The sequence below is a fragment of the Rhipicephalus sanguineus genome, chromosome 7 (assembly GCF_013339695.2).
Source record: "Rhipicephalus sanguineus isolate Rsan-2018 chromosome 7, BIME_Rsan_1.4, whole genome shotgun sequence".
NCBI lineage: Eukaryota > Metazoa > Arthropoda > Arachnida > Ixodida > Ixodidae > Rhipicephalus > Rhipicephalus sanguineus.
In genome coordinates, this window is record NC_051182.1 from 137,769,715 (window position 1) to 137,795,562 (window position 25,848).

Here is a 25,848-nt window from a genome sequence, read left to right on the forward strand (position 1 = left end):
TATAGAGGATGTTAATTATGTGTTTAACTGTAGTGTACTAACTCTGACGTAAATTGAAGTGAAGTAGGGAAAAATCACGCATTTCGTTGGTGGGATCCGAACCCACAACCATCGAAGTACGAATCAGATTCTCTCAATTGAGCTACGATGTAAGACGCTTCCCCGTCCACTTCATTGAAATACCCAACGAAGTGGACGGCGAAGTGCCTTCCGTCGTGGCTCAATCGGGAGCGCATCGGATGCGTGATTCCGTTGTCGTGGGTTCGTGTACCGCCGAGGGAACGGGTGATTTTTCGTGGACTTCAATTCATTTCAATTTACGTCAAAATGAGCACACTATAGCTAAAAACGTAACGCTAAACTACCAAACGATTAACGTCCTCGATGCTTTACCTGGCCTAATTGTGTGTTCGATTCATTTAGTTGCGTCAAACGTATAAATGAGCCCCTCGAAAAAAATTTCCTGTCTTTCGTTCAAAGCACGTAACTTTACGACAAGATTAGACGCCTTTAAACTCCTCAGGCTTGTTATGAATGCACTTGTCTTTCTCATGCCCCTGAGCTAATTTTCTATCGTGCCTCTGATGGGATGGCAGAGCTAGATTAGGCTTCACTACGAAGACCTCATTTTCACTCAAACTTTTTCCTTTGATCCTCGTCGGGTCGCTTACCCTTCCGTCCACGATCAAGTTGTGGCGTCGCGTCCAGAACCAGTCGCAGAAGCTCAAGTGCTCCTACAGCGCCGGGCTTCGTTGAAAGCGTGGCAGGCAGGAGACGAAGGAGAACGAGCCGTCCTCCTCTACGGCAGAGAATCGAAGGCTTGAAGCAAGCGATGATGATAGCGAGGTGGTTGCACGAGATACATATAGCATGGAAGAAAGAAAAAGAAATGGCGCAAAAAAAAAATGCCGCAGACACCTAGACAAAGAAAAAAAAAGACTTACCCCAGTCCGCCGCAGTGGTGTAGCGGTTACGGTGCTCGCCTGCTGACCCGAAGGTCGCGGGTTCGATTCCAGCCGTGGCGGCCGTATTTCGATGGAGGCGGAATGCTAGAGGCGTGTGTACTGTGCGATGTCAGTGCACGTTAAAGAACACCAGGTGGTCAAAATTTCCAGAGCCCTTTTGGGACGTAAAACCCCCGATATTATTATTAAAACACGTACACCAGTTCCACCACGTGTGAAATCTGCAGAAAGAGCTGAGCTGCGGTTCTTCCGTGTCGTTCGACGTGTCTTCCGGTTCTTCCGTGACGTCGTTTGGCAAAGAAACTCGAAGGCTTATTACTTCACGCGTTCTCATTCTCAATTCCGTTATATGCTTCAACAATTTCTATATGTATGCTGATCGCGGTGTTTCAGATTCGTTGATGTATCCTCAAAATAAGGCACGCAGCCGTTGTCTCGACAATGGCTGGCAAGGCGGGACGACGCTTCTCCTTCTAAGGAATTGGCCTGGTAGCGCAGTCTGGTATGTGCATTCTGCTGCACGGGAAGGGAACCCTGTACACCTCTTCAGAAAAACAAAAAGAAGAGACAGAGACAACTTCATTTGCAAGAAGGCGGGGGATGTTAACCTACTCGCGTTAGGCCTCCTCTACCACCAAGATGGCTTCCTGAACTTCAGGGTTGTAGCTGCACATGGCAGCCTCCCACAGCTCCCGGCTACAGAAAACTCTACAAAAGTTAGTGGAAGGGGAGTGGTTTTTCATTGCCACTTTTTGTCGTCCGCTCTGCTAGGATGACAAAACACGTATGCGGAGCTAGGGCATGTTACCGGGTACATTTTATGACGTATGGCAGAGGGAAAGAAAAGGTCGAGTTTGTAGTTAACGCCACAGGACTTCGTGTGTGCGTGACGATCGACGTATCGAAGGTGGAAAGGTTCGGTGACCTAGGCGGTAGTGCCCGCAAATGTCGTGATGTGTGAGTAATTCGCCTTTCGAGGCTAATGCTGGAGGGTGATTACTGGCGTCTGAACCGTTTCCCAGACTAGCCTGCGCTCGCTTCGCCATAGCTCGAGAACTTGCGTGGGCAGTTTCATTGCCTGCGCGAGAGGAGTGTCCAGATTAAACCCAGAAGTCCGGATGTCGTATTACGGGAAAGAATGGCTAGGGCTGTCCTGTGAACCCTACCCTCACCGAAGTTATATGCGGCAGTTTATGAGTGACTAGGACAGAAAAAATCACACCATCTCCGCTAAAGGGGACCATGAGGCGATGCGAAGCAGCGTTTCGGCATGTCGAGCCCGCGTTTCAGAGGGGAAGTGGAGAGGGGGAGGAGAGAGGGAAGCGGAGAGGGGAGGAGAAGTGGAGAGGGAGAAAGGGGAGAGGTGAAAGGGGAAGGAGAGATGGGATGGGAAGGTGGGAAGTGGGAGAGGGTGAAGGTGGGAGGGGAGGTGTGTGGAGAGGGTTCGCGCATGCGCAGTAGGGTGGTCACGCCGCACACCACCACCGGATTGAACTCCGCCATAAGATGCTTCGCATCTAAAATGGCGTATGGTTGCAGCGAGTGCCACCGCCGCCTCCTCCGAAAAGAGGCTAGAGGAAGTATTTTTTGCCACTGTACAGTAGAGGAAGTGACCAAGAGAAAGGGGAAGAACATTGCAGTTCCCTGAAATATGGGAGAGGGTGACTATTTCTCCACATAATGAACAATGATGACTGAATGAGGTCAGCGTAGACATGAGAGTAAATTTGCGGGAACGAGAAAGAATGCATCTGGAGTCGGCGCCAGGTCATCTCCTGCGACTCGGTCAGCTCGAGGTGGGGTGGCCGCCTCGTCTGCCTCGAGATTCGGTATGAACAATCCCTGTGCTCACACGCCACGGTAGTATAGTGGTTATGGTGCTCCTCTGCTGAACCAAAGGTTGCGGGATCGAATCACGGCCGTGGCGGACGCATTTCGATGAAGGTAATACAATACCTCGTGCGCTTAGATTTAGGCGCACGTACGTTAAAGAACCCCGGGTGATCGAAATTTTCGGGGCCCTCTACTTCGACGTCTCGCAATCATATTGTGGGTTTGGGACGGAAAACGCGACGAATTACTAATCACTGCGCTCGTTAATGTACGTCTAAAAGAGCAGTCAACACTGCACCCTTTTTCGCCATTTGTAAATCGCGCTGCATAGACCACCAACCTTCTAGCCTCCAGACAAAATATAGTAGCCCAGCCACATCCATTTTTCCTACTGCTACTTGCTTGCTTTGGTTCCCTTGCCTTGCTTGCTTACTTGCTGCTGCTGCTACTACTACTGCTGCTGCTATGATGACAACGGCGGCGACGGCACGTGGTAGACTAAAATATATTTGCTGTAAAAGCATCGGACGAAGAACTGTGGCAAATGAGTGAGGCGATTTTTTGTTTTGTATGCAACGCAGCTCCTTACGTTTTCGATCAATTTATTCCCCCCAGCCTCCTACGCGGATCACGTGACGCGATTGCACTCCGGCACGAAGGGGCTCGAGGATAGGGGCTGATGCAGGAAGTCGCGTAGCCTCATGAGGAAATGGAACCGGGACCACGACCCGTTGATCCACCGGGGGTCACACTTGCTGGTCCTGCGGTCGTAGTTAGCGTCGTACACGGCCAGGCCCACGCGCAAGGCGATCGCTCCGGGAGTCCAGGCGTTGCAGATCTGCAGGCGAGACGTGACCACGACTGAATGTAAGAACTTTATTTATTAAGGGGAAAGCCTTAGATGCCTCATCAAACGCGAAAATCGACCGGCGCCAACACGAGTGATGCAAAAACTCATCACGTGATAACGTCGCCATATGACGTCATCACGTCAGAGATCGCAAAAATCTGTGACGTCATCATGACGTCACGTCACGTGATGACGTGATCACATGGCATCATCGCTTGGTCAAAGGTGGGCCGATCATGGAGGCAGTGCAAAACCACATTAGGTGCGAAAAGCCTTCGTTGGGTGCCGGGGCAGGAACAATACATCGACCGAGAAGAAAGACAAGATGGCTGTCGCCTTCGAGTCGTATTAGGTGAATGCGTAAGGGACCCTAGGATTGTTTTCCAAAACTTTCTAAAGAGAAGGGGCAAGGGGATAGAGAGTGGGGGGAGGAACGTCTTGAAGTATAGGCCTCCTCCACCCTATAGAATGCAACAGTGCGGATACCGACGAGGGCGAACAAGTTACAAAATATACAAACGCGGCGCTGACTTTCAACAAATTGTTTACTTTTCATGTGCAGAGCTACTCATACTCAATCTGCGCACAGATTCTTCTCATGTCGCTGTCAACCTGGCATTTTCATCTAAGCTCAGCTCGTTTTCACGCAAAGCTGCTGATAGGCAGCTAACGCAATTCTGACTAGTGCTGGCGATATGGCGGCTGCCACCACGATTTCTCTCGTAAGAGTTGACTTACATCGAGGCAGCCGCCACATCTAGTTCTAATCACGCAAATCAGTGCCAATATTCGACACGTGCACCATTGCTCTATAGGCCATCGGACAAGTGTCGCTCCACTCACCTTCGTACGTAGAGACACTGCGTTTTCGAAAGTGATGGCGTAACCATCCCGGTCGTCATAAGTGATCGGCGACCTGTACTGACTGGCGTAATAGATGTTTCGACTGTACCCCGAATTCGGGTCATCGCATATCTGGAATTGAGAAAAAAAAAAAACAATGTATGGACAATATCACAAGTTAGAGTGACCTGTAGTAATTGATTCCAAACGCTACTCTATGCCTATCACTTCCTAGTTAAACAAAACTATGTGTAGGTGAGAAGGTGTCACTGTAAGCGCGCGTGCCCCATCACTAAGTAGTTGCTATAGCCCTTTTCATACATCGGGTGCAGCGCTATGAAGGCTAGCGAGTCTTCCAGCAGTAGACGCGTTCGCACCATGGCTCGAACCAAGAAATAGTTACACGATTTTACCACCCGTAATGTGATTTTAACAGCAGAGCTGATCCAAGACTGCGCCTGACGACAGGCGAGTGCCCGCATGTCGCGCTCTGTTTCCCAGATACGCCCACAGATGGCGTAACGAACCGGTGGCCGCACAGTGACCGCAGAAAATCACAAGAGAAACAAAGGAGAATCGCAGCCCCGCTGCTTTTGGAGATTTCAGAGTGGGTGGAACTGGGGTAATTTTATTCGTTTATAATACACACAAAACACTGTGGGCCATCCAGCAAGCCGTCCGAACCCCAAGAGCTCTGGCCTGATGCCTAAGCCGTGGCTGAGGCCCACCCCGAGTAAACTTCGCTGGACTTTATAAACACAGCTGTTTATTCATTCATTCATTCATTCATTCATTCATTCATTCATTCATTCATTCATTAATAAAACGAAAAAAGCTGACCAATAAATTAAGAGGCTCTCTGCCTTAGAAGAAAACAAACTCCATTATGCGGTTGTCAAGACGTTGTTCTGGATCACTGTTTAATGTGGTTAACCGTGGTTGGTCGTAGCTGCGGTTAGTCTGCCTGTGTTACAAGAGTATATTAACGACTTTGTATTCGTCCCTTGGTGTTTAACTTGCAGCCTGCCGCGGCGTCTCACGCGCCGGCTCGTGCTCGGCTCGCACGAGCGTTTGCAACAACGAAATCCAAGCGCGAGACGCGGATTTACAACATTTTGCTGGCCGAACTTATTGCATAGCTTCCACAGCGTTGCGCCCATCGTTTAAATCCTCCTTGGTTGCACCTGATGTTTGAAACGGACCATAGTTACTAAACTCTAGACAGGGATGGGAAGGCTTCGTTAAATCTGCACTTTATCACTAAGCGGTTACTGGTTGTAAAGTTTATATGCGGATTAAGAGACGCCATTATATCGGCACTTGTTCGACGAAGTCTTTGGTCGACCTAATACTTAGGGAACTGGCGAGAGAACTCCTCGAGTGTGCCTCGCTGGTGAGCAAGAATTTCGCGAAGGGCAATTCTAGATGGGTCGTTGTCCTCCTTGTTAGTATCCTCCTAAAGCGTTTGAGGGGATTGAAAGTGCGGTTGAGGCTCTGCTCGGTTCGTGAGTTCTCGATCAAGGTACAGCTTGCGCTTCTTGGTCACGTCACGCAGGCAGCCGTCACCAGGGGGAGCCCTGGACTTGGGGCCCCATTCATCGAGCTCATGACCCTTATCACAAACCCTTATGAATAAAGTTATACTCTCTCTCTGCCGAGTGCGTTCAGCTTCCTCTTTGAGTATGGCTCGCAGTTAGCCTTTATGATTAACTCTACATTAGCCTCTACTCTACCTGGCAACATCGTGCGGCACTGTGGCCTCACAAGCAAAAGCCTTATACTGGGCCCAAGATTTTGACAACGGAAAAGTACTAACAGAGAGTATCAAAAACCATTGCCAGAAACGTTCCCGGACAAAGGTCGTAAAAAATAGAAAATGTGCACTTACCAAGTAATAATCTTAGGTACTATAAAAGTGGTCCCCTTGACTATTTATGCACAATGGCCAACGTTTCTGGAGATCTTGGAAGCAAGCAGTGAAACTGCGGTGCCTGTAAGCTCACTTGTCACAGCCTGTTGGATGTCTACGATATTTCGATGAAGCTTTCCTTTTGTGCCACTCAAAAACACTACTTCGCGACGCTTTAGGAGGATACTAACGAGGAGGACAACGACCCATCCAGAATGGCGAAGTTCCTCGCCTGCACATGCTTGCTTAAACACGTCACACGTTTCACTAGAGAATTTCCCGAGCTTAAAGCAGAACTTGATGCGCACTCTTGGCTCACAGCCAGCATACATTGTGTCACCTTAGCTAATGCGACAACAACCCTAACAATGTGTACCTAAACGTGGCACGGTCACCTTGTGAGCTTGCGCGAAAACATTGCCAAGGTCATGTCACGTAAGAACACATATTAAGTAACATGAAGTCATTAGTTGACATAAAAGCGTTTGTCCTTTTTTAGTATTAAAAATTCAGAAACAAGTAAGAAATTGTCCCTGAACTTTTTTGACAGTGGTTGTAGTTTGGCCTTCTTACGGCCCTCTCCGCTCTGAGTTGGTACGCCAAGCCACAGCGGAGCGGTGGGCGATTTTCTTGTTTCACTTGAGCGTTTTTCAATGCCGAGCAGTCCTTTCGCAGCTGCAGTGCTCTCTGGCCCAGTTCAGCATCGCGAAACAAAATGAAAAACCATTTTGTCGTTTCTGCGAAGTAAAACAATTATGTATAGCTCACTTGTTCACAAAGTATTCAGACGTGCGCTTGCAATGCGTAAGCGGTCCATTTCATCGAGTGAAAAATAAAGCGTCGAATTGAAAAAGGCCACGCGATAGTCAGCGAGGCTTGCATTCCATATCCACTACAATCGATTTGGACGCCAACGCGACAGCGATGTTCTCGTCAGCTGTGCCACCTCGTTTGCTTCGCTCCACTTTCCTTAATTCGAAGTCTCAAAGTAAGCACTCGCCTACGCGAAAGCACTTTCGCGGCTTGCGCTGCGCACACGAACGTGAAGCCGCCGTTCGCGTGGGAAGCACGGTCGGTACTGGTGGCAGCCATCTTGAAATATGCGGGGAGTCGACGCACGCGTGAGGGAGGGCGCGCGCATCGACACCGCGTGCAGCGATAAGGCTGTATACCTTCTCGCTACCCCCGCCGAGGATGGAATAAGCTTTGTGTTGACCATTCCACGGAGAGCCTCGTTTTCCACGAGCGTCGCTTTACTATTGCTCACCGACTGGAGTCGCGTTCCGTGAATATCCTCAAACAACGCGAAGCTGCAGATTAACTGCGCCGGTTTCACGACTGGTGCACTCGCAGCATATCCGCCGCGTTGTCGGCTTCTCGGTTTGTGAGGGTAAACCGTGCTTGCCTAGTTCGGTTTGCGATAACCACGGTTAGGAGACTAACTGTGATTACGTCTGACGTGTAACCTCTAACCTCAGTTAGCCGTAACCTCAGTTAGCTTAACCGCGGTTAAGACTGTCCGTGTGACAGGGGCATGAGCGGAACGTGGGCCTCGCTCCGCTAGTCTGCTTGTGGCTAAGCGGAGGGCGCATGCGCAAAGGCGCTGCAGCTCCGCTTAGCTGCTGTGAGGAGCGTAAGAACGCCAAACTAGAACGATCTAATCTCGACGCGCTGACACCAGATATATATCTTATTCAGTCATAAATAGACGAAGCACACATACTAACAATAACAACGTATGTCTTCCTGTTTCAACGTTTTGGCCGAGCCACCGGCAGAAGCGCTAAAACCTATACTTAGGCGATATCAGGCGGTTCATAGGCTGTTTTCTTAGGTGGTACATAGGCTCTTAAAACGAAGATGCGATGCTTGTTGCATGTGATTGTGTGAATCTTGTAGCGATACCGCCGTGCCGCACCACACAGCTTCGCTCTTCACCCACCTTCCCAAAAGGAAAATGGCTCTGAATTTCACGGTTCTTTTCTTTCGTCTTTGTCGTGATCTAGGTGGGTGTAAAGGTTACATAAGGTTACGTAAGGTATAAAGGTTACATAAGCCATGGAAGCGTATTGCAGTATAAGTAGATCACGTGGTTCGCTCACCTCCTGAGCCGTAGTACGCTGTTCGTAATTGCCGCTTCCGCAATCCGTGTAGTACAGCGACTGGCCCTTGCCCGTGCTTTTTATCTTGTACCGGCGAGCTTGCATCGTGACCGACAGGTAAAGGCTCGTCTGGACGCCTTGGTTCGCGAGGCAGGCCATATTGAGCATGGCGTCCCGCTGTCGACAGAAGACGCCACACATGACAAGGAAACGATTGCATTGACTTCGTGCGCATTTTTAGCATCAGCGAGCGTGCAGTGACAGAAAAGCCCTTTTTAAAGCCGTTTAAGTCGGCATTTAGGCCGTTCGGTGTGCGCAGAAAAATCACGACGAGTGCTGCCGTCATCATGCATCGCCTAGCAACGCGTTAGAGGAAGGAAAGGAGGATGAGAAGGGAGGTAGAGAGGAAGAGGAGAAGAAGAAATAAATAAAACGCAAATTCTTGTCGAGGCGGGATTCGAACACGGGTATCCACGGTTCGAAATTGAGCGTCGTAACCACCCTGCTAGCCAAGCACACTAACAGAGCAAGCATTTTATGGATACCATGTTATTGCGTTGCTATGGGCGAGAAGACGAGAAAAGATAAGAAATAAAAAAAAACAGAGAGAAAGATTTAAACACAGAGAAGGAGAGAGCAATATACACAGATAGAAAGAAAAAGAGAAAAAGAAAGAGGAAGAAGTGAATAGAGAGACAGAGAGCCTCAACTTGGCTTTCCCAGGCTCCACTGCCCCTTTCTATGCTCATGTGACTATATCTAGGCTTAGCCTAAATGGCTATGTATAGGCTAGGCTTGGCTGGTATCCTAAGGAAGGACGCCCGGCTCCGCCGTTCCTTCAGTCTTAGCACCACCAGTGCGAAGCAGCCCTATTTTTTTTGTATTAGAGCAATTTCTACTGCTCATCACTGCGTGTATAATTCAGGCCGCTCAATTTGGCTCACTGCGTTAGTTATCGAACCAAGCCGACAAGGACTTACGTTCGCAAACCGCGAGATTGTCCCTGCGCAGCTAATCGAAATCTGAACGGGGTACTAAGCCGGACACTGTCAACTTCCGCCATGTTGTAAAATTCACCATCTCGCTAACATTGATTCCCCCAGGGTACTTCTGTACGGCCTCTCTGATCGGTTATAGTTGCCGTAATAAAAGATTAGTGGTATTACATATGTTTACTTTTCATCGCTTTGCGGCAAGCAAAGCTATGGGAGCCCACGTCCATGAAAAAAATACTATATCGCAATGCCTAACATCGCCTTGAATGATTCAGCGTAGTACTTATATTGTTTACAACTCCCAGTTTGCTTTTCAGAACTATGACGCTACCGTGATGACGTGACGCCGAGTGTTCTTGCTTTGTGTGAGTCCATTACAACATCCTGTAACTTCCTACGGCTCGATCGATTGCCTTCTGGCGCGCTATCTGACACGTGTGAGAGCTATCTGACGCATTTCTGCCGGCGCCGTCATCTTCCGAGTAAAAGACATAATGATAACAACGCAACGCGTCATGTGCGAGTGAAAGCTTGCGAAGGCTGCAGGCAGGCGTGGCTCAAAGAGTGATGAAACACGCCGGCCTGCTCCGTCGATCGGGCGAAAGAGCATCAAGGGAGACCGGGGAAGGGGGGGGGGGGGCTGCGTCGTTCGGGTTATCACTCCGAACGTTGATATAAAGAGCGTGGAAGCGCGCGGTGTCCCGACAAGGATCAGCAGACGGCCCATACCCTTGTACGCGCTGTGCTCTCGCTGCTTGCTTCGCGCTGAAGCGATAGACCGCTCGAAAACCGCTTCAGTCGCGCGAGCGACCGTATTCCCTTACGCCAGCGTTTGGTAGGGCTACGACAGATCGGATCGTAACGGAGTTTTCTGCTAGCCTTAATTCGTATAACATTCCAAATGGTTGCTATCAGATTCACTGCCTCGCCCTTGCAGGGACACTGTGACATTACCTAATCAGGCTTGTATTATGCTTTAGTTAGTGTGTTCCTTGTAACTTAGTGCGTAACGTGGTTTTGCAGTGGGCATTTTGCGTCTATAGCGTTCAATTGTATAGGACATATCGGCAATATATAGTTACCAACATGCAGTGCGTAAGCACCTCTAGCAGCTTGCGTGTATTTGTTTTTGTTGACTTCACTTTAAATGCGAAAAACAGTGTGCGCTTTAATTTCTGGTGCGCGTCTCACCATGCGGTGTCCGTAGCCGATGCCGGGCTTCTCAGCGCGTGGGTCCACGAAGTTGATGGGCGGCATGATTGCGCAATCAGCCCTCCAGTAATCGCCGTAAGACACGTGCCCCAAGATAATAACGCCTGTCGGAGCGAAGATGGTACTGCAAGGAGTGGGAAAGATTAGATGTGCTTGTTATTAAATGGACACAATAAAGTGTAGGCTGTCGTATGTACGCCTTTCAGCAGGAGAGTGCATCTGGTACTCTTCTTTCTGTAGAAGACTGTCTTCTTTTCGTAGGAAAGACATACATAGGGCAGTCAGGTAATTGCATAAACGAAGGACTTCGCCAGCCCAGAAACACCTTATAGGGAACCGCGACCTCACATTTGTCATCTCATTGCAGGTCTTGTGGGTGTAATCCTTCTTTCAATAACGCTTTCACTGCCGTGAAGCCCGAACACAAAAGTGCGCGGGAACTCGCGGAAGCGTTCGTCATCAAAATTACGCGCGATGATTGCATACCGTAACCTGCCTTTTGTTTGTTAGATTGCAAGGTATCAGGCCCGTACCAGGGGGGGGGGTGACCTACGCCTCCACCCCCACCCCGTAAATTTGATGGAGGGGGCTGTTTTACCGAAAATAAATAATGAAAATCGGTGTTTATGTCAAATAGTGAAGCTTTCCAGCCGTTGGACCACTCCTCCCCCCCCCCCCCCCCGAAAAAAAATTCCTGGCTACGGGCATGCAAGGTACGCACGCTTAGCAAATTTTACACGTGACCTAGGATCCTTCGCACACACAGTGTTCTTTTTTCGTATGTTCAGCATTGTTTATTAAATTTCACTTATTAGACACCGCTCGTCTTGCGTCCTTTTTCTGTGTGTTCGCCGTTCACGCGCTGGTTTTTCAAGTCTGCATCAATTCCAAATCGGAAGAGGAAAAAAAAACTTTTTTTTTTGCATTAGCAAGCTACTAAAAACTTGTCGGGCTATACTTGTTTCATACAAGATCCAAACCTTCACGCTCTTCTCTGTCCTCGCAATGTTTTTTTTTTCTTCTAAATAATGCTTCTTTATGATGATGAAACAGTATGCATAATTCCCCCTTTACTCAACACCTTCCTGAAGACTAAGGTATTTAGAAATAAATAAATAACTAAATAAATAAATAAATAAATAAAATCTGAAAAATTATTTTATTGACTTCTGAGAGATCAATAGATTTCAGATAGCACTCAAGAAATATTACTGAGCCAGCGTAGATAAAATAAGGGAAATAACTAAATTCGTGACGTCAGAATCACGTTGACGTTCTCATGTCTTGGTGTATGTATTGCTGTATGTATTACGTAACCCGATCTTTGTACATGCAATAATAATGAATAAACTTGAACGGAACTTGAACTGAACTTGAAAATTCAGAATAGAGATGTCGAGCTTCATGTTTCTCCTGTAAATTGAAGCTATAGATTAACGGCACCACAGTTCTGAAATTATATTATATGTCGAAACTAACTAAGGCTTAGCTTAATTGGCCCTTTAAGCAAATATACAGAGTCTATATTATTGTATACACCTCGGCAAACGGATTTCTGCGACAGCTTGAAGGCGCGTTATGACAAGGTTTGTTAGTTAGGTCTACTGACGTTAGCTATGACGTTAGTTGGTGTTAGTTATCTCTACCGATGCAAGTCGCTATCGCGATTACTTGCTAATTTTTTCTTGTCTGTGGACTTCCCACAAACTATGGAATGAAGATCGAGCAGAAAGCTAGGAGATGTATTTAGAAATAACAAATTTAGAAGGAGGCCTAAATCAACGTGCTGTCCGCGCGCAGTCTATTACAGCCTACTACACATTTTTGCGTAGATATAGTGTCCCAGGGCACCACCTAGGTGAGTTCTCCCTGAAACTTCTGAACAGGTGGTGAAAGCTGCACAAGCGAAACAGTGCCCTTAGAAGAAACAGTGATCATTGTGTCAGTTCAGTCAGTAATTGAGCTTTAGAAATACGTACGTACATACGTACATACATGCACACATGCATACATACATACATACATACATACATACATACATACATACATACATACATACATACATACATACATACATACATACGTACGTACGTACGTACGTACGTACGTACGTACATACATACATACATACATACATACATACATACATACATACATACATACATACATACATACATACATACATACATACATACATACAGACAGACAGACAGACAGACAGACAGACAGAATTCCTAATGCGGCCGGGCCATAAGAAGCCTTGCGATATACAGATCATTTCGCTGTAAACGAGTTTTACTTCGTGCCCTTGTACTTGCGGATCATATAGATACACTAATATATGCATGATATCCTTGCTTTCGCAGCTTCCTTGCTGAGCTCTAAAAGAAACGATGCGCAGCGACCGAGTGGCAACGTACAAGCGTTGGAGCAGTGGCGACCTCTAGACACCTTTTCAACGAAGGCTTCCTGGGTGTTGTCATAGTCCCCTCTGGGCTGCGGCAAATTGGCGTGACCCACCAAAAAGTGCACTGCTGAGGCAGCGACGCCAGAGTGCGCCAGCCTTTTTACTTCTATGCCACAGTCCAGAAAGAAGGTGCTCCCACACTCCGTTGGAAAGTTCTATACTCCTATTCACAGAACGCTATCTGGGTGCCGCAATAATCCCCCCTCTGGGCTGAGATAAATATGCGTGAGCCCCACAAAATGTACTGCCGAGGCAGTGACCTGCAACAGTCCACAATGACCTCCCATGCCACAGTGCAGAATGGAGGTGCTCCCGCTCTTTGTTGAAAAGTTCGATAGATCATTTCACAAAAGGGTGCTTTGGCGGCGCCATAATACCCCCTGCACTGCGGCAAATAGGCTTTACCACCCATAAATGCACTGCGGAAGCAGCTATGTCAGCGCTTGTACTGCCGTGCCACAGCCCAGAAAGGGGCGTGATCCCTCTCTCTCTCTTGGAAAGGTCTATAGACATTTTCAATAGAGAGGAAGATCATCTCATTTTGGAATGTGGAAGAGGAGAACAAAGGCTGGCGTCGCTGCCTCAGCAGTGCAATTTTTGTGGGTCAAGCCTACTTTTAGTGGGTCACGACCTTTTCTTGGCTAAAGCTCGCTGGCGGGCTAGTTGGTCTGCATCCACGACAGAGTGAGGAAGCGCAACTTGACAGAGACATAGAAAAAAAAACACACACACAAGGACACAGCCCTTTCTGGACTGTGGCAGGGGAGTAGAAAGGCTGACATCGCCGCCTCGACAGTGCATTTTTGGTGGGTCCCGCCTACTTACGACAGCCCAGAGGGGACTGTGGCGGCACCCAGGAAGCATTCTGTGAAAAGGTATATAAGAGACGGCAGCTCGAGTGAGAGCTGCATTGAGTGAACCGTACTGGAGATATTCGGCCAAAGAGGTGCAGGATAGGTTTGTTCTCATGAAGATGCCCAAAAAGGTGCCGGGCTTCAGACCAGCCGTCGCCAGCGCATGTTGGTGCATTTCCTGCAATCGAGCAACATAAGGTGAAAACGCAAAGTTCAGCGGAGCTGCCCAAGTTCCCAGCATGCATTTGTATCGCGCTACGTCAGGCGTGACTAAGCTATTAAGGCGACTCGTACATCGTCAGGTCCGTTCGCTAAATCAGTTTACACTCAAAGTATTCGATGACAATTGTATTTTCTATAAGTTCACGGTATATATATGTCCTTTGTGTTTAAATTATCTTGCCGATGTCTCAACGCCGGCATGTAAGGTCGACACCACTAATTTAAAAGCACTTTTTGAAAGATATCCAGCGCTAAACTTTAAATACGAGCGCACAGAAAGAGTAAAAAAAAACACAAAAAAGAGGGAAATATGCATGACCAACTAGCTCCAAAACGTCTTTTGTTATGCGAACTTTCAAAGTGCTGTTTCCTGTTTTGGTCATTTTTGCTCAGTATAACATTGTAATTATAATATTTGTTGGAGTTTAACCTTCCAAAGCCACGATATGATTATGAGGGACGCTGTGATGGAGAACTCCAGAAATTTCGACCAGCTGGGGGTTCTGTAACGTGCACTTAAATATAAGTACACGGGCGTCAAGAATTTTCACCTCCATAGAAAATGCGGTCGCCGTGGCCGGGACTCGATCCCGCGACCTTCGGGTCAGAAGTGGAGCATCATAACCACTAGACCACTGTGGCGGGTCGAATAAATTTTCGAGGCCTGCCAAAGCTTTGTCATGTATGTATAACTCTTTCAAAAATAGGTGATACTTTTTTACATCTCTACAATTACACACACTGTACCAGATGTCGGGAAAGTTCATGACGCAATAATTGCATTCTCGTATACCTTCTGACCACGGATAATACGGTACGTATTGTACACAACAACGAACATGTAAAAAACACAACAACACGGGGTATCCGTGATAAAAACATATAGACAACTCCCTAGAAAACAGCCGATCTGACCAAAGACGAAGGAGAACTTATTTTGGAAGAAACTTGCTACACATCTTACGCTCAGTGCCTCAGAACGGCAATGGCTCCAGTGCGCTGGAGAAATGCCAAAATTTTACTAATACACAAGACAGGGTAGATAAAACTCTTAAAGAACTGAAGGCCCATCAGCTTACTTTCGGTGATATACGAAATATTTACAAAGGTAATTTCAAACAGGATAAGAGAAACACTTTACTTGAACCAACCTAAACAAGAAGCCGGTTGCAGAAAAGGCTAGTCTAGGATGGATCATATTCATGTGATAAGTCAGTCACTGGAAAAAGCTGCCGAACACAACAAATCCCTTTGTTTAGCTTTCATAAAATCCGAAAAGGTATCCGACTGAGTTTCTGCAGTCTTAAAAGCACTAAGTCGACGGGGAGTACCTAAATGATATGTCCATACTTTAGCGGGCATCTACAAAGACACCACAGCTACCTTAATTCTCCACACAAAAAGCGATAACATTACGATAACAAAAGGCGTTAAATAAGGAGATACAATATCCCTATTGTTGTTCAGTGTATGCTTAGAGGAAGTATTTAAACATTTAGGCTGGGAACAAAGACGAATCAAGGTGAACGGAAAATAGCTCAACAACCTATGATTTGCAGATCACGCAGAACTCCTAAGTAACGATAGAAACGAACTGCAAAAAAATGACTAAGGAATTAAACCGAGAAAGTATAAAGTAGGCCTAAAAATTAATATGACGAAGACGATGATAATGCTGAATAACATGGCGAAAGAAAAGAGTTCAAGTTTGGGAACCATGCATTGGAGTGTGTGCAAGAATATGTATACCTAGGACAGCTACTAACACGACAGCCTAATCACGAAAAAGAAATTCACCGAAGAATAGGAATGGGCTGGAACGCATTCGGCAGGAACTGCCACATATTGTCAGGAATTCTGCCACTGTCATTAAAGCGAAGAGTAGTCAATCACTGCATACTGCCAGTTCAAACACATGGGGCTGAAACATGGAGGATAACAATGCAACTAGAGAAAACGTTGAGGATCACGCAGAGTGAAATGGAATGTAAATCCATAGGAATAACATTTAGAGATCATAGGACGGCAGAATTGGTCAGGGAACAAACAGGGATTGCGGATATCTTAGTTGACATCAAGCGAAACAAGCGGATATGGGCTGGCCACGCAATGCGTAGGTCAGACAACCGGTAGACAGTAAGAGCAAGGGAATGGCTATCAAGGAATGGGAAACGCAGTCGAGATAAGCAGAGTTCGATGGAGTGAAGATATTATAAGTTCGCAGGGACAAAATGAAATCAGTTCGTCCAGGACACGGTAAACTGGAGATCATGGGAAGAGGTCTTCGTCCTGCTGGAGAATAAAACAAGCTGAGAAAGATGATGATGATGAAGATGATGCTGATGAGAAATATGAACAAGCGCAAGAATATCTAAAGACCAAAATAATACGATGTGGATGGAAAGCCCGATGATAGATAGATAGATAGATAGATAGATAGATAGATAGATAGATAGATAGATAGATAGATAGATAGATAGATAGATAGATAGATAGATAGATAGATAGATAGATAGATAGATAGATAGATAGATAGATAGATAGATAGATAGATAGATAGATAGATAGATAGATAGATAGATAGATAGATAGATAGATAGATAGATAGATAGATAGATAGATAGATAGATAGATAGATAGATAGATAGATAGATAGATAGATAGATAGATAGATAGATAGATAGATAGATAGATAGATAGATAGATAGATAGATAGATAGATAGTGTGCTGACCTTGAGTGTTTCCAGCGCGAGGCCGACATCAGTGATCTTTCCTTCGGCCTCTAGCTCGTCGATGTGGAGAAAGCCCCAGCTGAAGACATTGTATATCCAGTAAGACTCGTAATATCTTCTCCCGTTAGGTGAGCGGTAGGCGTTGCTGAAGGCCACGACATCTCTGCAGAGGAAGCAGTTTCCAAATCTCGAAAAAAGAAAGTCTGGCAGAAGCAGTCTACAACAACAGTCTAAGTTACGCGAGAGGTGTTCCATATGAGCAGCACACGTTAACATACGCTCCATTGCAGTCGACAGAACGGGGCGTCAAAGCGTGCGCTGGGCTTCGTTGCTCGAACATCCGAAAGCGCTGTGCCTCTTAGAAGGCTTCTAACTCTCCCCGCGTGAGCCGTGCATGTTCACCGGTATGGGGACGAGCCCTTACTGTGGCATGTAGTGCTACTTGACACCTTGCAAAATAGTTATCGCACATGCGCGAGCAAGTTTGTTTTCCACACGAACTGCCTCGACCACAGACTGGCAGGCGAGCACTTTTTTGCTCATTCAGCATTCGTATCTGCATGTCATTTCTTTGGTTTCTCCCTTTCTCTCAGTACGCCATAGAATATACTATGAAGCGTGACGTTCCCGCAGGAATTTTTGAAATGTACTGTAGAAGAGTGGTGAATTCTGACGTCATGTTTGAAGTGGTCACATAATAATAATAATAATATCTGGGGTTTAACGTCCCAAAACCACCATATGATTATGAGAGACGCCGTAGTGGAGGGCTCCGGAAATTTCGACCACCTGGGGTTCTTTAACGTGCACCTAAATCTAAGCACACGGGCCTCAAACATTTTCACCTCCATAGAAAATGCAGCCGCCGCGGCCGGGATTCGATCCCGCGACCTTCGGGTCAGCAGCCGAGCGCCATAACCACTAGACCACCGTGGCGGGGCGAAGTGGTCACATGGGTGACAGGTTAGCGTTTAAGTGTGCGCGTATTTTCAAATAAAGTTTGCGAGTTGCCAGTTCTGCGCTGCGATATGTTCCCCTGTTTTCTTTTGTGCGTGGTTTATGCGCTGTTTTCAAGATGTTAAAATGTTTGAAAAGCCTCTGAGGCGCTCGCGTGTCTTCGCTGGAATACCTTCTGGAACAATCTAACTGATTTATGGAGAGGATACATACATTTATGGAGAGGAAATGCATATGGATTTACGTCGTATTCCTAAATGCAGCTTCGAAAGTACTTGGGACTTCGTTTATTGTTGTTTTCGCTTTTGTTTCTGATATAAAAAAATGGGTCATTGTGAACCTCGTGAGCTGATTTGAACTGGTGAGGCTAAAGTGTCAAGGTGATGTTGTAGTGGTACGGCTGAATAAATGCCACTTTTAAAAGCCAAACAGCCACATGGACCCGCAAGAGCGGAGCTTAGAAAAATCAATGTACTATTCATTATTCCCATGCTGGCTGAAGCTCCATATGCACTGCAGCCTTCATAGGCACCAACGCCAGATTTCCCTCTAGTGTATTATTATGAAACCATGGCCATAACCGTGTACATTATAAAATAACGGGACAGCGTTGATTCAGTAAATCTATGGGGCAGAATTTGCGACCCTCTTAGATGATTAGCGGGTTGACCCCTTCACCGCCCCTCCCCCCCTTCTCTCTCTCTCTCTCCGAGCGCGGGCCTATGATGGTAGCTCTACCTGTCAGACCAGACTGCGTTCGGTGAGTAGTTGACACCACTAGCAGATGCGTGCCCGGAGTACGTACACCGTCATTCACGGAGGCCATAGCGCTGAATAGGCAAGGATAGAGGAGGGTAGGACGTGCGCTTCCCACACCTGACTTATTTCGAAAACGCGCAGTACAAATAAAAAAATACGAGGGCAGCAAAACAAACAATAATACATTACCATTCAAGCCAGCATCATACAGACAGGCGATTTACTTTGCGTTCAGAGTAATCGAGTGAACGCTGACACACAGTTGGCACCTCATTTTGCAATCATATTATCCTCGACTATGTCTTGTGTGTCATTATCCATATTCCTAAACAAAATGGCACACTCATTTAGGCATGGGCCGGCAACCGCAGTCGCTGCAATGCAGTGACACGTGCCCATCGCGGTAACAGTTTCCCCTGCTTGTGCTCCTTTAACTTGTCATTCCAACAAGCCATTTAACAAGCCTGTCTTGCCTACGTACACTCCACGACACGAGAATTGGAAGTGGTAAACAACGCGTTCTCCACAGGCCACAAAAGGTAACTGGTGCTTCTTCGCGCATCCTCGGCGTTTGTTATAAAGTTGGTTTGGTACATCGAACGTACCGAACCAACTGGCCCAAACGTCCATGCTCGACGTATACGGTGGTAATGTAACAAGTTGGACTAGTTGGAATATATGTCAAGACGGTCAACGCAAACAAGACAAGAGACCGAAGAAAGTACGACACACACGCTGTGTCATGCAGATTCTTCTGTCTCTTGTCTTGTTTGCTCTGGCCGTCTTGACTATAGCATACGGTGCGATATTCCTCACCTGAGGGCCACGGACATGCCGTATCTCGTTTTCGTGTCGGCCAGGCCTTGACCGACGAAGCGCTGCGCATCGGGACCCTGAGTCGAGAAGGCGAAATCGTTGGCTCCAGGACTGACGTAAAGCGAGTCGAAAAAGGTGTAGTCGCAGAGGCCGTCGGCCGGAAAGTGCATGTGCTCCGCACCAGGCACGAGCGTGCAGACAGTCAATGGTTCGGCGGGAGGCGTGGGCGCCCTACTAGGTGGCCCTGCTGACAAAGGGTCATCGGAATCGCATTGTATTTTTATGACTCTCTTCTTTGAGTGAAAAGGGACTCGATATTGTGCTGATGTCTCGTTTTTTCTGTAACTTTAAGTTGATTTCGCGTTTACGTCGTTTTTATGTTGTCGTGAAAAACTTCCTATAAAGTTTGTATGAAATACCGCTGCTTTGTAAAAAAATTGTGTAAGTCATTAGATCGCTTTTATATTTTGTATTTTTTTGCACGGCTTACTCTTACACTTTTTCAACTGTACATATATATCTTGATGTCTCGTAGTCATGCCCGTTTTGCTGTGTACTTTCAATAAGGGACACAGACCTAGTCAAGCCGGCCTGTGGTTTTTTGTCTGCGCCCCTGTCCTCTGTACTTCGTGTGTATGCAAAATAAAGTTCAAAGTCAGTTCTACCTAAAGCACGAAAGCTGAGGAAGAAAGTAGGGAACTCAATCAAATAGTGGATTAAAATTTGATGAATGCCTCGTTAGTGGTATGAGGGACAATCGACTACGATTTTAAACAATGGCCCATATTTCAACTTTAAGCCCATATTAGCCCGCAGGAGCCTACATTACATATAATAAAAAAAAATAAAGTTACGGCGTTTTACATGCCTAAACCACGATCTCAATGTACGCCGTAGTAGGGGCATTGCGGATTAATTTTTAGCAACCTGGGTTTCATTAGAGGGCCCCTAAACCACCTCCGATATTTTTTCAAACATAACAAGTAAACACGCGCATCGTGTGCAGGTTGCCGTCACGATGAACGATGCCACACGTGGCAGCGCTACAAGGCGCGGGCGCGCCACAAATTCCAAGAAACAATTTCCTCTCCTCTCTTGGGCCGCTCCGGTCTGCCTAGTGACGTGTGTAACGTCAGCGTGTTGAATCTGTGATGCGGTGTGCAGGCGATGCTGCGATTGGTCGAACAAGAACCTACGACTTCCGGTTAGTCTGCAAGCAGCTGCCCGCGCTCCTTGCTGTTCTTCGTGGTGTTGCCCGCGTGTGCGCACTTGCGAATCGGCAACTGCAGCCCGTAACGCAACTGGGAAATCGCTAGCGTACCAGCACAGTCACGCCTAACGCTCTGATAAGCCGCGCGGACTGAATCGGACAGTGTCTTGCGTTGGCTTTCACGCATCAGTGTGCGGCTGCAAAAGCGCCGACTGGAAAAACGAAAAGGCACGACACGTGTCACAGTACGGGTGCATCATGTTGGCGATCCTTTGTAGGCGTGCTGGCTACACAGGGTCCATACCGGCACAATCCGTATGAGCACGCGCCGGCACGGCAACAACAGCGGTTAATCGAGAAGCGCGGAGTTCACGGATTCGCGGCAACCAGAAGTGCCTGCTGTTTCGAAGAGCGCGTAAGCGATGACGGTATGTCACGTGAGATTGGGAGGGGCACGCGGCGAGGAGGGCAAAGCGGCTTTGGCAGAGGAGACCAGCAGACGAGTGGAGGGTAGCGAAGGAAAGAGTGAAACGAGCGATTGCAGCGTTTCGATCATCAAACGTGTTAAACTCCGCTAATACGGCACCGTTTCGAAAAATTCTCAAGGCTGCGTGTTCGTTGTAAACTCGTGCACAACTGTCACACCACAACTAAACTTCAACCTCTGGGTGGTTTAGGGGCTCTTTAACAGGCACAAAAAATAAAGGTATGTGGGGGTTGTTCCGTTTCACCCCCATGGATATGCAGTCGGGGATAGAGACAGCGTTCTCAATCTTGGCCTTGCAATGCCACAGTCACAGTCTATAGACCTTTTCATAAGGTGAGAAGGAATACTGTATTTGACAATAAAATACAATATTTCGGTGGTACCTCATGAAGATCTGTGCAGTTATACGCACAAATACGCACAGTGGTTCAGTGGTGACCTGCAGGTCGCGGGATCGAATCCTGGCCGCGGCGGCCGCATTTTTGATGGAAGCGAAAATGCCCGAGGCCCATGTACTTAGATATAGGTGCACGTGAAAGAACACGAGGTGGTCGAAATTACCGGAGCCCTCCACTAAGGCGTCTCTCATAATCATATCGTGGTTGTGGGACGTTAAACCGTAACAATTATTATCATTATCTTTTTTTTTTTTTCAAAGGTGAAGGTGAAGTATACCCTTCCTTGTAAATCTAGCTTTCGATATAGGTCTGGTAATAGTTAATGAACACATTGCGTAATCCTACGGCTGCTTTTTTTTAAAGGGGAAGAAGGCCTTAGATGCCCCGTCAAACACGAAACGTGGCCGTCGGCGTCTACACGAGTGACACAAAAAAAAAGCATGTTATGACGACTTCACCCTACGACATCATCATGACGTCACATATCGCCAGAATTTCTCACAGTGTCGTGATGTCACATAGTTACAAAACAGCGCAAGGTAAACACGGACAAAATGAACACCGGGCATGCGCCGCTAGAAGCTTTGATATTCAACGCGGAAATTTGGGCTAGTTGGTGGGTGTGGAACTTGTCCATTCATTGGCGGGGGGTGGACATTTGGCAGATCACTGCCGAAGGTGTTCTTGCACGCCTGGCTTTGAGGGCACCCGTATCTTGCGCAGCGTTGCTGCTCAGCAAGCGCGCGAAATCTACGAAGCATATTGTATAGGTTTAGAAGCTGACAAGTGCGTGAGTACGCCGTCACTGGCGTTGCATGCAAATGAGATAGAGTATCTGAAGTTACATTGCAGATATCAGTGTTAGTAACGCCGTCTGCACCTTTTTGAAGGTTGTGCGCACGTCTGTACAATTTCATCGTTTTTGTGTTAATAAATTCTCAGTTGATATCTAGCACCCGTCCTGTCTACGTGTTCTTTTCTCTTGTGTTCGTTCCACTGCGCTGCTACGACGCACAAGCTTTGATAATTTCTCCTCCCCCGTGTACCCTATATTCCAACGTATATCTGCGTATTTTCACAATAAGCAAGCAGTTGGCAGTCGGCGCTAGTCCTGTGTTCATCGTGTCCGTGTTTTCCTTGCGCTATCTTTAACTACGGATACGTACCAATTGGCTCGCACTCGCACGCTTTTATGTCACGTAACATGAAGTCACATGGTGACGCGATCGCATCACATCGCAGCTTGGCAAAAGGTAGGCCAATCCCGGAGGCACAGTAATACCACGTGAGGTGCAGAAAGTTTGAAATGCCTCCGATCCCGGAGGCAGTGCGAAAGCAAGATAGATGCATAAAGATTTCGAGGGGTGTGGGGGCGGGGCGATCGATACAATCGACTGGGAAGAAAAAGAAGATGGCTTTCGCCTTCGAATCCTCTTAGGCGAACGCATAAGGCACCGCGCGGCTTTTGTGCATTTGTGTATGCGCTCGTGTTTAGTCCGAGAGATGGAAGCCTCGGTGGTCGAAGGCACTATCCAGGTCCAGACAACTCGCTTACCGCTTGGTGCGTCAGTTGTGACGTCGCTCGGGGCGATCGGCGGCATTGTTTCTACGTCGACCACCGGAGGATTGGAGACGCTCCCTTTGCCGCTGCCTCGACCTCCACCCCTGCCGCCATCAGGACCATCACCTAGCACATCGTCGTCGTAATCGTCGGTGCCGCTGCCCGACGCTGCGATCATCATTGTGAGAAGAAAGCGAGAAAGACAGCGAATAAAACATGTGTACAGAAGAAGCCGACGCACTAATGTTGCACGCAGAGATTAATACTGACACGAAACGAAAAACTATTATGACGTACACGGGACACTACCTGGCAATTCATTTGTATCTTATCAAAACATTATTTTGGAGCTATTGCAGATGAGTTCTGAGGAATACCGCACGGTGGCGAAACCGTTATGAAAGGTTTAATTGAGAACCACCCGTTTGTAGCACGAAGGCACAAGGCAATCCTTGTGCCTCAAATGCACTACAAGTGAAATAATTTAAGATGAAACCAATGCCCTTGAGTGTAATCGAGCGCTCTGGTGTGAGTGGTGTATCTATTTCGTCCTAGTACATTAAAGCGTGATTACCCATGAAGATGTACGACACACTAGCCCCTATCGCTGCTTTTATTCCTATAATCGAGCCATTCTTCTTATTTAAAAAAGCATTTCGGGGTTGCCGCCGAGCTTGAGCGTCCTGTTGAATGGGCCTTGACACGGTCACCCAAAAATTTGCGATTTTCAGCGAAAAATAGAAGTAGAGGGCCCATTGTGCCTATACATATGCGAAAAATGGACTGTGACAGATTATATCAGTGCAAAATGAGCCTTAGAAGTCACCTGCTATAAACCCCGCCCACTGGCGGAGACCGCCATATTACCATGGCTTGTGTGACGTCATGTGCTGCATGTAACGGAGCCATCATCGTCTACCAAAATTTCAGCCGCTGCAAATCGTTGAGTTTAAATGCCACGCTGAAAGAAGCTTAAACAGGTCGATTGCACGCTCAGGTGACCGCGGAACGAAATCGTTCGCCGAAATGCAGACGCTCGCACAGCAAGCAGCTTGTTACGTCACTGCTCGCGAGTGCGTCAGTGTTGCCCAACTGCCAGCCTGCTCGCGTGTTTATGAAAATATTCAATTTTAAGTTAACTGCACGACCTACTGCGCTAAAATTTCGCCAGCTTGTTTTTGATCCGATAAGGATTAACCCCCCATAACGCAGATTATACTCAAATAATGGCACCATCAAACTGCCGTGTTCTTACCACGCCGGCTCAGGGTCACAGCCGCGAAGACCGTGAAGGCCACAGCACCGATTAGAAGAGCGACGATGAACACAATCAGGCACCAGTTGCCGAAGCCGGCCTTGGGGCTGGAGAAACGAGAATCGAAAGCACGATCTCAGGACCACTCGTCATCGAACATCAGAACGACGACACATAAGATAAAACATCCAAGAGCTTGCTAATGCGTGCTGGAAGTGGATAAGTTTGTGTACTTACTCCGCATCTGCATTACGAAGAACAGCAAGAGGCATCGTTAATCTCCCGGTTTCAACGAATCACATGCTGTACAGTACAACCCGGATTGATACGCGACATCATATGTCAAGCGAAGCATAGAAACAAAACAGACAAGGACACCACGCCACTTTCAACTGATATCTTATTTTCGCACGAACCGATAAATATTTACCGAGCAAGCGGAAACAACAGAAACAACAAATGGACATTCAGTGGGACATAAAGCTGAAACCGAAAGCGTGTACATGGCGATAGCACGACACAGCAAAAATATTCCCGCGACAAAGCAAGATATTGCAACGCTTTTTGAGAAAGCGAGAGAAGGTTGGCTAACGCACATTTCTTCTAATCTAGTGTGTTGGTCAGACTGGCAGATGTATTAACCAAGTGACTAAAAGAGCGTCGTTACAACGTCACAAAAGCAATCTCAGGTCAGTTGGGCGTTCATTGCCGAGATTGTGGCTGCATGCCCTTGTTTGAAAACACTCCTATACTGTATAAGCCGCACAGTCGGATGACAAGAGAAATTGTTCAAGCCTATGGAGGCCTATGAGATTCCACAACACGGCGTCGGCGAGCGTATGGAAATGCCACCCTCGAGGGTGCCCAGGTCCCGTGATATTTGTACTCACTGTTTTCCAATAATTGATGCTCTCTCGATCGTGGGCCTGTCAGCGATCAGCCTATTCAACGCAGAAACGTGGGCTAATTTGCAGTAACTGAACTTCTGCACTTCAACAAGCGCAAAGCAACAACCACAGAAGGAAGCGACTGTTTACGAGTCTCTTCTTTATGCCATTGTAGCTTTGCGCTTGTTAGGAGGCGATCTGTCATTTGTGATAAGGCAATATGATCTTTTATCGAGGTGACTTGCCATTAGACGTTACACACATTTTATTGTTGCCTGGACATGAACGCATGACCTCGCGTTCCGGCGCCGGCGCCGGCACGTGAGTCATTAGGCACGATGCCAACTGCTTAGGCGCGCCCTCACGCGCCGCCCGCCACCAATCAGAGCCGCTTCGCTGGTACGTTTCGCTTATACGTCGTGCTCCAGTGGTGACACACTCAGAAAAAAATAACGCGATAAGAGATTGTGGTCTGGCTGCACCGACCACACATTGGCATACTGAATTGGAAGCTTCAGCTCGTGCAGACCCAT

The 25,848-nt window shown here is 47.3% G+C and overlaps 1 protein-coding gene across 1 annotated transcript; it reads right to left on the reverse strand.

Moving 5' to 3' along the window:
• Positions 1–3,367: 3,367 nt before the first annotated feature.
• Positions 3,368–25,848, reverse strand: LOC119399066 (uncharacterized). The gene is made up of 10 exons (XM_037665883.1): positions 25,802–25,848; positions 24,429–24,535; positions 23,168–23,341; positions 19,518–19,761; positions 16,986–17,148; positions 14,102–14,208; positions 10,689–10,833; positions 8,503–8,679; positions 4,492–4,623; positions 3,368–3,636 (listed from the first exon to the last, which is right to left on the reverse strand). Exons 1-10 carry the CDS (start codon positions 25,846–25,848, stop codon positions 3,427–3,429), a joined length of 1,506 nt encoding a protein of 501 aa, XP_037521811.1. The 3' UTR covers positions 3,368–3,426.

Bases quoted from the DNA above. Each gene is read 5' to 3' on its own strand.
- LOC119399066 (XM_037665883.1), bottom strand. From the start codon at position 25,848: ATGGGTCTGCACGAGCTGAAGCTTCCAATTCAGTATGCCAATGTGTG. The intron at 8,680-10,688 runs GTGAGACGCGCA...TTCTGTCGACAG, and splicing joins TCGGCTACGGACACCGCATG to CGGGACGCCATGCTCAATAT. The intron at 3,637-4,491 runs GTGAGTGGAGCG...TCTCGCCTGCAG, and splicing joins CAGTGTCTCTACGTACGAAG to ATCTGCAACGCCTGGACTCC.